The sequence below is a fragment of the Lingula anatina genome, chromosome 3 (genome assembly GCF_051362555.1).
Source record: "Lingula anatina isolate TDL-2025a chromosome 3, LinAna3.0, whole genome shotgun sequence".
Lineage (NCBI taxonomy): Eukaryota > Metazoa > Brachiopoda > Lingulata > Lingulida > Lingulidae > Lingula > Lingula anatina.
The window spans coordinates 17,819,844-17,835,187 of record NC_141769.1 but is presented as its reverse complement, the minus strand read 5'-3'; the positions used below and the strand labels follow the sequence as shown (position 1 = coordinate 17,835,187).

Below are 15,344 nucleotides of genomic sequence, written 5' to 3'. Positions count from 1 at the left end.
CTAGCAGTCTGCCACTGAAATTGCTACACTGGTACTCGAGACCTTCCAACTAACACATTCATATACACATTAACAAATTAAATTGCTTGCACAAGCGTTGCTTCTTAAATGTAAAACTGTGAAGCATTAGTTATACTGCAGTAATTTGCTTTGGCTTTTTGTCTAAGTTGCATTTCTGTAATGTTGTAAGGATGTGAAAAACTATTATATATCAGGTAGATTTTTTTTCTGGGATGTATTTGCACTTCACATTGGTGCAGATTATTTTTTAGAAATGATAAAAACTGTGCTATTCTGGGTGGTCATAAAAACATGAATTGCAAGCAATTCCCAATCAATATCCTGTATTTTTTATGACTACATTTAATGGCTCTTCCTAATTTGTTTGCCTACCTCTTGTATTTTATAGTCAGTTTTTACCTCATCTGTTATCAGGATAGAAGATCGTTAAATCATTTCTGATGTAGAATTGACTTAATGCAAGTCGTTTTTCACTTTTCATCTATCCCTTAAAATGTTATGTCAATTTACGTTTCACTTTTGAAATATCGATCTTTACTTATCTCTGTTTTGCATATTGACAAAGTGCTGGGCTACTCCCAGACAGTTTTCCAGATATTTATCCTGGGGGAGGGGGGGGGGGGGTAGATCTCAACCCCCATGCCATATTTTCAGACTTTTTCTCTCAATGGCAGTTTCATCCATGTACAATATAGTTACTTACATTTAAAGATATGATTTAAATTATCCAGTTAAGTTTGATTAACTAGATAATAAATAGTTTACAAATTATGAATAATTACTTTGTTAAAGATTTAATTAATAAGATGTGTGTAGCCTTGCATTACAAATAGACTAAATTTTTGAATAAAATAAAAACTATTCACTTTATGTGCATTTGCGATGTTAATTCTTAATCAAAGACCAGTGGAAAATTACAAGTTTCAATTAATCATCTGTTGTTATCGACTTCCGTTTTGTAAAAATCTTGTGTACAGTATACAAAGACAACTTGATAAAAAACTTAAATGTAAATAGCAGTAGTAATTCGTTTTATACTTATCTGAGCCACAGGCATATAAATTGCTGTATAATGTAAAGTCACAGTATATTATTAACAGATTACGAGAATTATAAATCACACCATGAATAGTTCTAATAGGCAAAATCCAAGATGGCCAAAAAATCTCACAACTTAAAATTCTTGAGGAAAATTGAAAATGTGTCCTGTTTCCCAGACAATAAGGTATCCAGTAACACCCCTGAGTCATCTGTATACTTGTCATAGTTGTCAGTTATTTCCCAGGGTGGTCATGTTAATTAAACCATTACCATTGCAAATTATGTCCTGTTACGTCATCATTGTGGTGGCCTTTATTATGTGTCCTTATTCTCCCCTTTTGATAAATGTTTGAGCATGTCTCATTTGGTACTATGACTAAATGTACTGTTGGGAAGACTTGGTCAATTACTGCATAAATTGTAATCTAATGTAAAGGGATGTAGAGCGACTCTTTTGATCATGTCCTGGTTGCAAAATGGGGGGAAAATGCAGTGGCTTATGTTAAAAGGATTACACAATCAACAATTATACTGTTTATACATGTACTTTAAAAGGGGAGGAAATTTAAACCATGATTGTCAGATTTCAGTATAAATTAATCGAGCAATTTTTGATGTGAAAATTTCTCTACAATAATTTAACCAATCTGGGAGCTATCTGAAGTGACGCAGTTTCTCTCTCTCTGGATGTAAGAAAATTAATCCTGAGGCTGCAAAACTGTTTTAACCCAAATTAATGTAAAGTAATTCTTCTTCTTCAAGTAATTTAATAAAGTCACCTGGTGGTAAATATCACCACTGAAGCTGAAATATTAAAGGTGTACTCATTTAGCTTGCAGTTTCAAAATGTATTCATGTCCTGCTCTCTTCTGCCCCCACCCCCTCCATATCTGTCTTTGACCACATTCAGATTCACACATCATACACCCCATTTCCATAGATTAGATCGACCTACTTTAGATCGACCTAACTACCTGGGGGTTCACACTAAATAGCTGTCAGCCGGGCGGACACGAAAGTTAATTACCCCCTTACAGCTTGTAGTAGGCGGGACGGACATTTAAGTCGGATTATCTGAAAGTAATCTAGTGAGACTCCCCGCGGGGATAGATCGATCTAAAATCTATGGGAATAGAGCCATAGTAGCTGGGTCCCTCTAACTCTGTGGGGGATTCTTGCTTAAGTGCAATCAGTGGAATCATCTTAATTGGCTGACACATCTCCTCAAGCAACTAAGGGAGAAATTAACAAGTGTGTGTTGATTAAGCTGATTCCACTGATTGCACTTCAGTGAGAATCCCCCGCAGACTTGGACCGTCCCAACTAGTATGAAGTGTGAATCTGAATGCGCCCTTAGAGTCAAATTGTACATATGACATTCTACATGATATGAATGAGAATCACAAACAGTACTGTACAGTAGTTTGCAAGCCATAAAGATTGCAGATAAGAGGCTGGATGTGTAAATTGTTGCACCTGAAATTGCATTGTACACATATGTGCATACTTAGAATATACAGTTACCTTATACAGGACCCTAATAACTTTTGTTCAAGTGTGTGGGTCCATTGTTAAAGAAACAGGCAGACTATTTTAAACAAACAGTTAATGCTATACAGACAGCATGAAATGCCTCATACAGGTCATTTTACTGTCTTTTTGACCTCATACATTGCATGCTATACAACTATTCTCTTCACCGGAGAGGAATTAGGAGGAAATTTTGCCATGGGGGTGCAAAAGAAGCATCCACCTGAGCAGTTATTTTTATCACCAACCGTTCTCTATTTTATTTACCTTTTCAGCCTGTTCGCAGCCCATTTATTGGACATTTATTATCAGCAGTGATTTTCCACTGGGATCAGTACAAAGAAAAGATCCTGTTAGTGTATAGGAATTTTTGGGGTTTTTTTTACTGGGCCTCTATCCTATTTAGTGATGGTGGTACGGGTGCCGCTTATTTGACCCCACCTTAACTTAACCAAATCTGTGAATGACTCTCCAGCCGAGGGCTTAATTAGCATACCCAGCCCTATTCAATGAGGGTACTGTAACCAATGAGAAAAGTTTTTGAATGTTGGACGGTCAACACTATTTGTGACAGGGACACAGAGGCAGTCATAAAAGAGCTGACTAACATAATAGAAAACTTGCACTAACAGTAGGGTGAATCAACAGGTAACGCTGTTGTTAGCTCGCTGAGACTGGAAAAGTTTGCTACAGCTCACTGCATTTTGCATTACATTGGAGGAGGATTTGAATAACAAAAAAGGGCAAACTCCTTTGAAAATCTTTTCTTTGCTCTATAACTATTGACATAACTGAGTTTATTTGGCGACACACTTTATTAGAGCTAGCTGCCCGTTTGGAGATCGCAAAAGGCCCCTGGAAAAGTAATCGGAACAGAGCAGTGGACATTTAAAGCCAGCTTTCAGCAGATCCACAGGACACCATGGAGAAGACTGATATGTCTCCAGTAAGTTTTTGTTTCTAATTTGTCACTTTTAAAAACTTATAGGTGATAGTGATGGATTTTGTTGTTGTTTTGATTTAGAAGATGCGATTTAAACAGGTGAACTTCAAAAGTGAAATACCCCAAGGTCTTGTTTTCTTAAATGGAGTATTTAAGGGAACCCATCGAAAATAAGTTTGACATTAACTCCTTTTTTAAGGATTTTGCATGGCAGATAAGAGAGATTTTCTGCTTGGGTAGTAAATTTACATTTTGCTTACCTGCATTAAATGAATGTGACGTGGCCTCCCACAGGGTTATGTTAGATTATATGAATCTTACTTGAGTCCTTCCTTTTACATTGAGTTTGCTTGGAGAAATATTGTTTTTTATCTTATCTATTTTACAATTTGATCTTAAATTGTGAAAATGTGGATTTTACTTGATGAAAGAGTAGTTTTTGTATGTAACTATATATTTATGCTCACTGTATCTGTCTTTTGTGAATAAATTTAACTCAGGTGGAAAACACTTACAGCATAAAGTGATACATGTATAGAATGAGAGAAAAATGAAAGCAGCACACATTTATGTGAATCAATTTTTAAAGTTTGTTGGCTGCGTCTTGATGCTAAGGTTACTCGAATTTTAGTCTTAAAAACATGATTCATTGAAATACTTGTTTTAAGGAGATCCAAAATCAAGAAAGATGAAGGGTTACTACCTTTTAAGGTACCCATTAGATATGTTATCAGTTCTGTAGAATCATTTATGCTGTCAACTTGAAAGTACTTTATGCTCTTTTAAACTTGAAAGTCATGGTCACAGCTCAACTGTGAACTGAATATAGCAGTATATATTACATAATATTTATACAAATATATTCACAAAAACCGTTTACTTTTCCTTACAAAAACTGTGTTGTATTGTTACATTTTTGTATTCTTATCCACAATAAATTATATAGGATAAGTATGTATGTCAACATAACTTGTATAGATATAGGCACTAGCAGTTGGAAAGCCATGTCCTACTGAAGACCAATGTAGCTTAAGGATATTTGATTTCATATTTGGCTGCACATAACTTCACGACTGCCTTGGGCCATTAAAACAAACAGGTGCTTGTATATAGACACTGCAAAGACTGGGCTTTATTATAGGTAAATGCATATGGGAAGATGACAACAGAAATGTGTTTGTACATATATACACTATGCTTTCAAGTTCACACATTCACATCCACACACACACACACACGCGCGCGCACACACACACACACGCACACAACCACACAGTGTTCACAAATATGTTTCACTATGCAGAGAGCCAGTTGCTATGCTGCCTAAAAAGTCAAAAACTGTTACATCTTATCATTCTGATTTTTGTAATTTCATGGTCCATTTGACCAGGTTCATAAAGTCTGCTTTATACATTTTCTTACAGTGATAAAAGCAATCCATTTTATGACAGCAAAGTAAAACCTGCCATATATTTTAAACATATTTACCATATCACTGTACACCTATAACTGTCTGTCAGTATTATTGACTCATACAGTGCACCGGTAAAATTAGTTACAATTTCTATACAGCCATTGTCAAATTTGTCACCAACCTAGCCGTTTCTCTTCTGTGTCACCACTGAAGGGACACCTTTCATTCTTCAGTGAAAAAAGGTCATTGCGTTGGGCATGATTTTCTGAAGAATTATAAGAATTTTACAGAAGCATATAGTTGCATGAAACAGGTTGACAATTACATAATAGAATCTATATGTCTACTGAGATGTACAGTAATTTAATATTACCTCTGTTTACCTGCATTCAGTATGTGAGAATAGGTACCATATAAAGATACAACATGTTGGGAAACAACCTGAAAATTGACACAAGTTTTTTTTCATCCTTTTATCTAGAATCGCATTGGGAATAAGTCTGATACAGCTTAAGTTGTATAATTCAATTACCATATGGGAAATCCATTACCCTGTAAAAAAAATTAAATTCATTAAAAAGTAGTAAGAATTAAATTAAGTAAATATAAGAATTGCCGTTTAAAAAAGAGATAGGTCACATCAGTGCGTTTTATAGATATTACATTGTCTATGATATGTGTTAACTGCTATATTGCCTGCCCCCCATCCATAATGTGTGCAAACAGAAGACGGAGTAGGTGAAGTTTACAGCAAGATGGAAAATAGCCACTCTAAAATGGAGATTACATGTTATATACTCATTAGATCCCAACACTAACTGAACCTCTTCTCCTTCAAAACAACATACATCCATATACCAACAGATCATTCCACAGATATGTGAAGTTTTTTGCGACTTGTAAGTTAGAGTAATGAAGTTTTTAGGCTACATATTTTTGAACAAATGCAATTTACTGTTTTATCTTGGGATAATTAGCACATCAAGGGTTAAGCATTGTGGTTACCCATCATTGCAGAACGGGGGGCATAATGGCAGTTTACATGAAGATATCCCTCTTTCTTGATGATCTAGATCTGTGAATCTGCCTTGAAGAAATTTAATCAATTCATCAAAAACATTTTCCTTCCTTTTTCTTTCTTTCCTTCCTTTCTTCCTTCCTTTCTTCTTTTTTTTGGGGGGAGGGGGTCTTTGGCAAATCAAAGCAACTGTTTCTTAACAAGTAAATTGAAATTTTGTAAGGTAATGTTGAATTTATGGCATGTGCCTTCTATAATTTAACATCACCATTATTATTGAATTCGAACCATGTGGAAGATCAAGAATCAAAATTAACAACAGATTAATTGTGATTTGAGAAGGACACCTCTGTGTCTTTTAGCTAGATAGATGTATAATAACTGTCTAGATAATGTAATTTGTTAACTTAAAGTAGTTATCCTTCAAACCCTTCATTTTTTCCACCCTTTTTTCTACATATTCCAAACACTAAAATGAACGGTGAATGATGGTACCATGTGTATAATTGCACACACCCAAAATTAACCTGCAATCAGTTCATTTGTCCTTTAAGGAACTGTTATCACAGAGAGACAGCCAGTCTGCTGGTCTTTATATCATTATACAATGAAGGCATGGTATTTGTAAGGGCTCTCTCTTCACACACAGGTACTCTGTCATACTTAAAGGGCAGCCTTTGGTGACATAACTCCATACTGTCATAGGAGAAATGACCCCTTTCTACATGCCTATTTGCATGCTAGTGTCCAAGGATCTATAACAGTCTTCTCCTCTCTGGCTATCAAATATATAGCTTTCATTGTATTAGCTGTCATTCCATATTGTCTGGTCTATAAACAGTGTAGGTTTGCAGGACAGTTCTCAAATTATGGTGGATCGAGTGAGGGCGTCTCGATAGTTTGAAGATTCATTGGTCCGAAGGTTCATTGGTCAAAAAAATCAACACATTTTCACCAGTTTTTTAATCAAAGGTTCGTTGGTCCGAAGGACTATTGCTACAGCCGCGATGTAGCTAGATTCCAAATAAATGCTTGAGAAATTTTAAAGGGTGCAGGTCAAAGTGACACGCGGCATTCATTGTCCTTGTTCTTGTCATAACTATGCAAGTCCCTTAGAACTGGTTGCCATAGATTTACCTGTCATGGAGTAATTTTTGTTTCTTTTAGGGGCATGGGGTTTTGCAAATGCCTGGTGGAATTGTATAATTTAATACACTTAAGTCATCTGTTTCAGCCATATTTCGACAAGTAGTTTGTGTTTTTCTACCCTGTTGCTGTAAAGGTCAGTTTATAAAAGCAGTAGCATTATGAGTTCTGGATGAAAGGCTTTTTTTTCTTTTTTATTATATCTGAACAATCAGACCATAAGAAAATGCTCCCACCCACCTAAACAAAACTAAGCAACCAAGGTGATGCACTGGTTTAGCTGTAAGATGAGGTTAAACAAATATAAATGTTATTTATTATTCAGAACATATTATTGTTTGCCTTAAGCTTTTTTTGGGGACAGCAATTTACTCTTCCACTATCATAGACTTATTGGTAGCACTTATTACTTCAAAGTTGTTGACACACATACACACACAAAAAAGGCTTTTTAAAATAGTGGATTTTTTATTTAAATCTCAACGAGCATGCCTATGTTGAATTTAGTTGCATGAATTTATAATTGTCATGTCCTTATTAGTAATGAACTGCATCAAGTACCCAAGCTCAAATTTTCCTCCTTTTTGCCTGAAATTGATAAAAGAAATAAACAAATTAAAGCATAAATTTGGTTAAAGCCAAGTTAAGGAAAAGTTAACCAAAAAAACTGTATACAGCATATATACAACATTATGTAGCTTTTTTTTTGTCAGAAGCATGGTGGTTACAGTTGTGGAGTCAGTTATGTAGTCAACATTTGCTGAAGATCGCTTGGGGAAATTCCTTGAGTGGATTGTTTGTTTTACACTCCAGAAACTTGTTCTTGAGGTTGAGTACAAAATAATATGGCCTGGAAACTAGTTTTTTCCTACATGCATTTTAGCCGTCATTCCCCTCATCAAAGAATAAAACCCTTTGAAAAGAAGAACAACAACAATACAGACTACAAAAATGGCAATGAAAGAAGGGGAGTGAGTAAGCATGTTCATTCAGGGCAAACTTGATGGTGGTAGCACAGGTGTTTGTTTTTATTTGATCTTATTTTTGAACATTTAATTTTTTTAAAATAAATGCCTTTTTTACTTGTATCAGGCCATGAATATATGAAATGGTGTATGTTAAAAACAATTATCTCTATAAAAAACTGCAAATTAAAGTAATTTTATTATAAAACCTGCTAGCCAGCTTATAGAAAACATGAACACTGAAAGCCTGTTAAACTGTAAGAGAAAAAAAAAAGGGCGTGGCATACTTCTCAGCAGTGGATTGTTGCGTGAACCAAAATATCTGCTCCAAGTTACGTTATATGAACCCCCGTAATCCTGTTTAAAGTGTAACACTATAGAATAATTGGAGGCAGAGAGTTCTCACCCTGAGAGAACTTTGAAAGCATATAATTATAGGCCCGTAATGTAAGATAAAGTGGGGGATGTTCGTAAATGCACAGTGAAACTCAGGGTATAATTATTTAAAAGGGAACATGGTTCTTTTGCAATGTTTGCATGCAGTCTACTAGATTTGGGGTTGTTGCCTCCAAGAGGGTGGAGGCCTTCTATGGTTTGTTCAGGGTAAACAGTACATTAATAAAAGGAAGGCAAATATTAGGTGAACAGAATACAAAGCAATAGAATATTTAGAGTTTAAAATGGGAAGCATTGGACATTGTTCAACCTATATTTGTAGCTAAGAACAGTGTTGTTCAAAGTTGTAACCATGCTTCAGATAAAAAGTTGTTTGAAAAAGTGCTGGAAAGTTGATTACTCCAGCTATATACTTGTTTACATAAGAAATATTTTGATGTAAGAAGTAGCACAGGTGTATGCATGTGAAAATTACTTCTCAATCTGAAATTACACTCTGCAATTTCAATATTAAACTAATATTTGCAAAGTACCCTGGTCCAAGCCTGAGCATGTTCTGTTAAGTTAGGTATTGTAACATGTCTGCAGTAATGTCTAGATGTTTCTTACTTAAAAATAGAATTGTGTAACTAACAAAAGCACGGATCCAATCATAAAATATGCTGTAAATTGAAAGAAAATTTGAACAGACTTAGTATGTTTAAACAATATGAACAGAAAGCTCTTTAAAAAGGAGAAAAATAGATTTTTATTTGGATAGTTCCTTTGTTGAATAGCTTTGCTGAATAACTTTCCCTAAACTTTCACTGCATAAAGGTCAACCCCTATGTTGGTGGGATGAGGACTGAAAAGAAATGTTTGGTTATACTGTTACTGGTATATGGGCTAGGTTTTAAGATTTTCGTAAAAAATGAAGCACAGAAAGGTTTGGCACTGCTGCTTTACAAATATATTAACTTATATTGTAATTTGTTTGTCACTTGTTTGTCACTATCCTTAAGTGCTCTCAAAGTGAACAATTGGTAATGGAAGAATCTATTATTTTTTTTCTAAAGGCAAACTGAAAATTGATACTTGATACACGTCAAAATATCACTTATCAAAAACATGATATGGAGTGTGACTCTGAAGGACATTTTGTTTTTCCTTCTAGATAAAGGGTTATGTCAAGGATATCTTTATTTCTACTAGAATATCACTAAGGCTGTATTCCCAGAGCTTTTAGATCGATCTATCCCTGTGGGGAGTCTCACTAGATTACTGTCAGATAATCCGGCTTAAATGTCCGTCCCGCCTACTACAAGCTGTAAGGGGGTAGTTAACTTTCGTGTCCGCTCAGCTGACAGTTATTTAGCGTGAACCCCCAGGGAGTTGGGTCAATCTAAAGTAGATCGATCTAATCTCTGGAAATGGGGTCAAAGGCATAATGTTGTATTGTGTTAGTGACTTCAGAATTTGGAAAGATATTCAGAAATTAACACTTTGATATCTATGTACTATCCCGATGACAAATAAGTCTTTTGGAGGTCAGTATATGTGCTATTAAGACCACAAAGTAAAAAAAAAAAAAAACATAATGATGATAATATCTTACTGTTGCCATAATATTGCCTTATATTTATTGAAGTACTGGTAGAATGCATACACAAGAAGGTCTCAATTTTAAAGAAAATTTCTTTCTCTTCCCTCCCCCCCCCCCCCCCCCCCCCCCCCCCCCGCCCTTTTTCTCTTTGCATTCCTGCATTCATTTCATATTTAGGGTGAACTTATTCTTATCTCAAAACATAAAAACATGCTGCACAAAATACAATAAAACTTGTAGATAAGTATAGCTGGAATATATTTTTCAATTTAATCTGCAAGTAAATTAAAATCTTACAAAATACTGTGAGTCACTGCATGAGCAGCTTTACATAAATGATTCAACATTTTTAGAATGGTGTGGGGTTTTGTACAAGAACTATTATTTTAAATTACAGTGTCACAGTCATGACGTAAAAGTATTAATAACGATGTGGTTTTGGTACTCTTTTGTTAACTTCCTTGTCCTCGGGGCTTCAGTTATTTGCCAGTGTTTATGTCGCTTTTCTCCACACCTTTGTAACTGCTCAGACACGGAGTATATTTGACCATATATTGCACTTACACCAGTGACTTGATGAAAGAAAATATTTATATTAATAGATGTATAATTTATTAATTGACTTGCACAGTATAGCAGAGCCTACTAACAATGTACGTGCAGTGTATAATATAAAAGCAGTGTATGTCGATTACATCAGCAAACAGTTCAATTCCTTTATAGTTTGTAACAATTTCATAATTTATAAGTGAAAAAAAAACAGGCATTGTACCAGGTCAGGGGGTCCTACCCCCACCCCCCACCCCCACTTTGATTTCTGAAAAAGGTGCACCAATGGCCCCCTCTTGAAATTAGAATTTTGACTAGCTGTATCATAGCCTCCCCCCCCCCCCCTTTCAAATAATTCTGGATCCGCCTTTGTTTCTAGGCTTAAAAATAAGTGGTTCTTGTGTAAGCATGTCTGTATTTGTATAGAGAAGACAACAATAAGACAAGATAAATAACAGATTATCATAATATCACCACTGATAGCTACTTTTGTGACAGTTTTGTAGTGTGATTCAACCCCCTCCCCCACATATTCTTTATCTCACTTTGTAACCTACCTGTCTAGATAAAAAAAGAAACAGGTAAGGCGGAAATTACCTTGGCTGGTAAATAGAAACATCTTTTATCATTATAATTAGTATTTTTGTCTCGTGTTGTCTTACCACAGGGTGTACTTACCTTGCCAAACAATGGCATCTCCTTTTTTCATTATTTAAAAAAATGTTTGTGGTTTTACAGCCCAATTCTTTCTGTCTGATACTTTAAAAAAATTTTGACATGCAACACCTTACTAACATTGTGGTTGATTGGCTCATCTGATGGTTAAAAATATATTTATCAGTACCAAGATATATTAAGCTGAACTCATCTGACATTCTTATTATTATTTATCATTATCTATTATCATTTATCTATCTCAGTACAAGTGCATTTAAGAATGCCTTTGACCCAACAAAATAATCTGAAACATTGATAATAAAATTACAAATTCATGCATTCATTATAAATGATTCACGATAATTCATTTTTTAAACAATAAACCACCTCTTCCCACTCTAACTCCCACAAGACACAACCCTCAGTAGTAAAATGATCCATTTTAGGGACATGCTTTTGTATTAGACCCCACCCCTTTGCCTCAGTAGTGTCATATCTTATATATCTTGACATATTTTTTATTTTAAAAAATTTCTCTTTGGCAAGGTGCAACAATGCCTGTTTATGATAATGACACAGTCTTGTTGAACCGGTTTAAAGATAAGTAGAATATGAAGGCAGGAACATAATGAATAATACTGAAGGGATTCACTAGTTTTATTATTTGTGTGTAGTCATGGGTGTTGCATGCGTCATAAATGTGGAAGCCAAAGTGCGCACTTAAAAAACAGTTAAGTGTACTTTGTGAAACAACCATGGTCGGTTTTTTATTTATTTATTTATTTATTTATTTATTTATTTATTGTTATTATTAAATATAAAATACTTCAGTCAAATTGTCTGATGCCTGTGTTTTATAAATGATGCTTGACATTGCTAACTCAGTGGCGGATTTAGGGGGTGACAGGGGGGTCCTGACCCCCCCCCCCCCCCCCCCCCCCCCTTTTCGGTTTCTGAAATTTAGACTTTTGACTAGCTGAATTATAGTTTAAAACCCTATCGAACGGCACCGTACGCCCTCCAAAACATCAATTTTTTTTTCGGGGCTCTTCAGCGGGCCCCTAACCCCACTCCAAAATGACGAGGGTCGGTTTTACATCCTAGGCCCTTGATTCCCAATACCGGTCGCCGCCCCCTTCAAATAGTCCTGGATCGGCCCCTGGTTAACTGTGTCTTTCGTATTTACCCACCCGTTTGCATACAACCTCCCTGTAATTTCGGCTTTGAAATTATCGCTCTTTGCGACATCATGTCTATATTGTAGTTCATCCATATTTTCAATATCTTGGTCTTCCAAACTCATACCTTCACATCCGTTGTCACTGTAATGTTATAATTTCATTATAGTTATCAACATATTTTGTGATTGTGTGTATATATGGCATCTAAATCTTTCTCTCTTTTAACCAAAGTTAACATGTTAATGATCTTTTTTTTTCTACTGGTCATTTACATCTATCTGCACGTTTTGTTAAACCTTTTCATCTCCTTTGGGGAATCCAACCGAAAGTCTGAAACTGTGACACCGCATGGATAGCCCTTCATACATTGATACCTGTGCTTTCATGACTAGGCACACTAGCTCCATTTGTCCCTGCTTCAACCTTTAAAATTGATGTCCTTGGACTTGACGGTTTATCGTACCTAACGAGCGACCCCCCCCTTCTCTCTCTCTCCCCCTTCCCGCCCCAACACGCACACACACACACACAAATATGCAAGACATATTACCTCCGCCAAGGAGGTTATGTTTTCACCCCTGTTTGTTTGTTTGTTTGTTTGTTTGTTCGTCATCAACATAACTCAAAAAGTTATGGACCGATTTTGATGAAATTTTCAGGAACTGTCAGAAGTGGGCCAAGGAAGAGATGGTTAGTTTTTGGTGGTGATAAGGATCAATAATCAATCAATAATCAATAATAATAAAAAATTACTGCCTTGGCGAAGGTCTGTGCTCTCGGAGTGCTTTTCTAGTTATCAATATGACCCCCCCGACCCAGGGAATGTGCGTGTTTGTAATAATTAACATAACTGTTAAAGTAATGAGATTTTTCAAATATTTGGAGGGGATGTAAAATGACATAGGGATAGCATGCGTGCACTACTTAAGATGGAAAATATTTCTTTGTATCAGATCAGGGAACGGTTTAACAAACGCTCTTTAGTCCAAAAATTTGGTCTGAAGTTTTAGACCAAAATTTTGGCCTAATTCAGTTGAAGATAGATGTAAAACAGTTGAACTGAATAAAGTAAGCTCAGGTCGGAAACGTAAGCTTTTTATTATAAAACAGTTACAATATTTCATTTAGTCGGACCAAAAGTGATATAGCTTGGGTCATAATTGACCAGAATTTTCGTCTAAAATAGAAATTAATTTGTGCAACAAGCCCCAAGTTAATAATAACAAAAACATCAAAATTCCGATTATAACAACTCAAAAATTATCTGCAAATTAGTTTAAGTTTACTGTATTCTACTTCATACAGCTGTATAGTAGCTCGTGGCCACAAAAAAATTTAGACTCAGTAGCTGAGGCATTATATCTATGTTTTGTACGTAATAATTATAAAATATTGTAAATCAAGAAACGCAATGGCAGCTTAAGGCGTCTAGAAGTTGCATGTGTAATGTTTATGATAAACTGATTAAACAGTCTTCTCTGGCACTCTTAGACTCTTCTCTCGGTCATTTTATGACCTGTATCAGGTGAATATCTCCCTAGGTTATTGTTATTTTTATCTATAAATTAGTACTTGCCGTCATGGACTCACCGACCACCTTGTATTTCTTGGCTACACACACGCTGAGATGATGAGAGTTTGGAAACAGTGAAATGTAAATTTGGCATAAACTGTTTACAAAAAAATACGATGAAAGTTGTTCAGAAAGTTCTCATGCATCCTAAATGTTATTGAATGTGGCCACTTATCAGTTCAAATTCATTCATTAATCGGATAGAGGGCCCGGCAGTATGGAAGCATCGTCCTAGAGCCAAAAATACACCTGATACCGACATATTGTATCTAAATTGTCATCTAAATTGTCATTTTATTTAAAACGTTGCGTGGCTGTCATACAAATTCTAGCTTTTAAATGATGGAGGCAACATCATGTGCTTTAAAAATAGTGTGTAATTTTTTTGAATTTTTGTTGATAGTTGTTGAGAAATTAACATTTAAAATTTGGATTTTTTATTCCCTTTACCAAATATATGTGTCAATTGCTTCACTTAGTCCGTTTTCATCTTTTGTAGTGTTTATCAATTTTAGAACAGAGATTACACAATGGATACTTTTAGACATATGATTTAGAGTAGGCTAATTAAGGGCGATACTTTTGTTCATCTTTCACTGGTATTGCATACACAGCTCAACCGCACATATTTCAAAACCCGTAATGTTTAAGTTACAATAAACATTTGAAATACAGTGAAATCGATAAAGATTTCATACGAAATCACCAGTTTTGGGTTCGAGAAAGAGGTGAATAGGAAAATGATTCACCCTAAAAATAGTGCACCAATCTTCTAGACCTATTAACGAATAACTGTCTTTTTTTGTCTTCAGACTACTGTGACAATACTTCAGATTTAAGTAAAAAATACTTTTTTGTATCAAGACGATGCTTTGATCGCGCATTTCTTCTAGCAATGAGAGAAACAAAGAGAATAAAAAAGTTAAGGCAACAGATATATTAATCCTTTTTTTACTTTCTTCAGGATGGAGAGACTGTGGAGGTTTCCTCCCTGGTGACAGAGGGAGATGAGAATAAAGAGCGAGGAAACTGGGGCGGCAAGCTCGACTTCATCCTCTCCTGTATTGGGTATGCCGTGGGCTTGGGTAATGTGTGGCGATTCCCTTTCTTGGCCTACAGGAGTGGCGGAGGTGAGTACACGGTTGTCAGGGGAGGGGGGGGGGTCCTGACACCCCCCCTTCGGTTTTCGAAAAATATATCACACCAATATTCCTTTCTTGAAATTAGAATTTTGAGTAGCTAAATCATAGTTCTTAACCGTACCAAAGGGCACTGTTTGCTCTCCAAATAAACAAAAAATGTTCGGGGCCCTTGAGCAAGCGCCGAAC

The 15,344-nt window shown here is 35.6% G+C and overlaps 1 protein-coding gene across 1 annotated transcript in view; it reads left to right on the top strand.

The window, feature by feature from the left end:
- The first annotated feature begins 2,954 nt into the window (after positions 1 to 2,954).
- LOC106152258 (sodium- and chloride-dependent glycine transporter 2) overlaps positions 2,955 to 15,344 on the top strand; it is a 22,043-nt gene continuing 9,653 nt past the window's right edge. The window contains exons 1-2 of the mRNA XM_013525776.2: positions 2,955 to 3,538; positions 14,981 to 15,146. Of these exons, the coding sequence (XP_013381230.1) occupies positions 3,515 to 3,538; positions 14,981 to 15,146 (190 nt within the window). The 5' untranslated portion in view covers positions 2,955 to 3,514. The remainder of the gene's footprint in view (positions 3,539 to 14,980; positions 15,147 to 15,344) is intronic.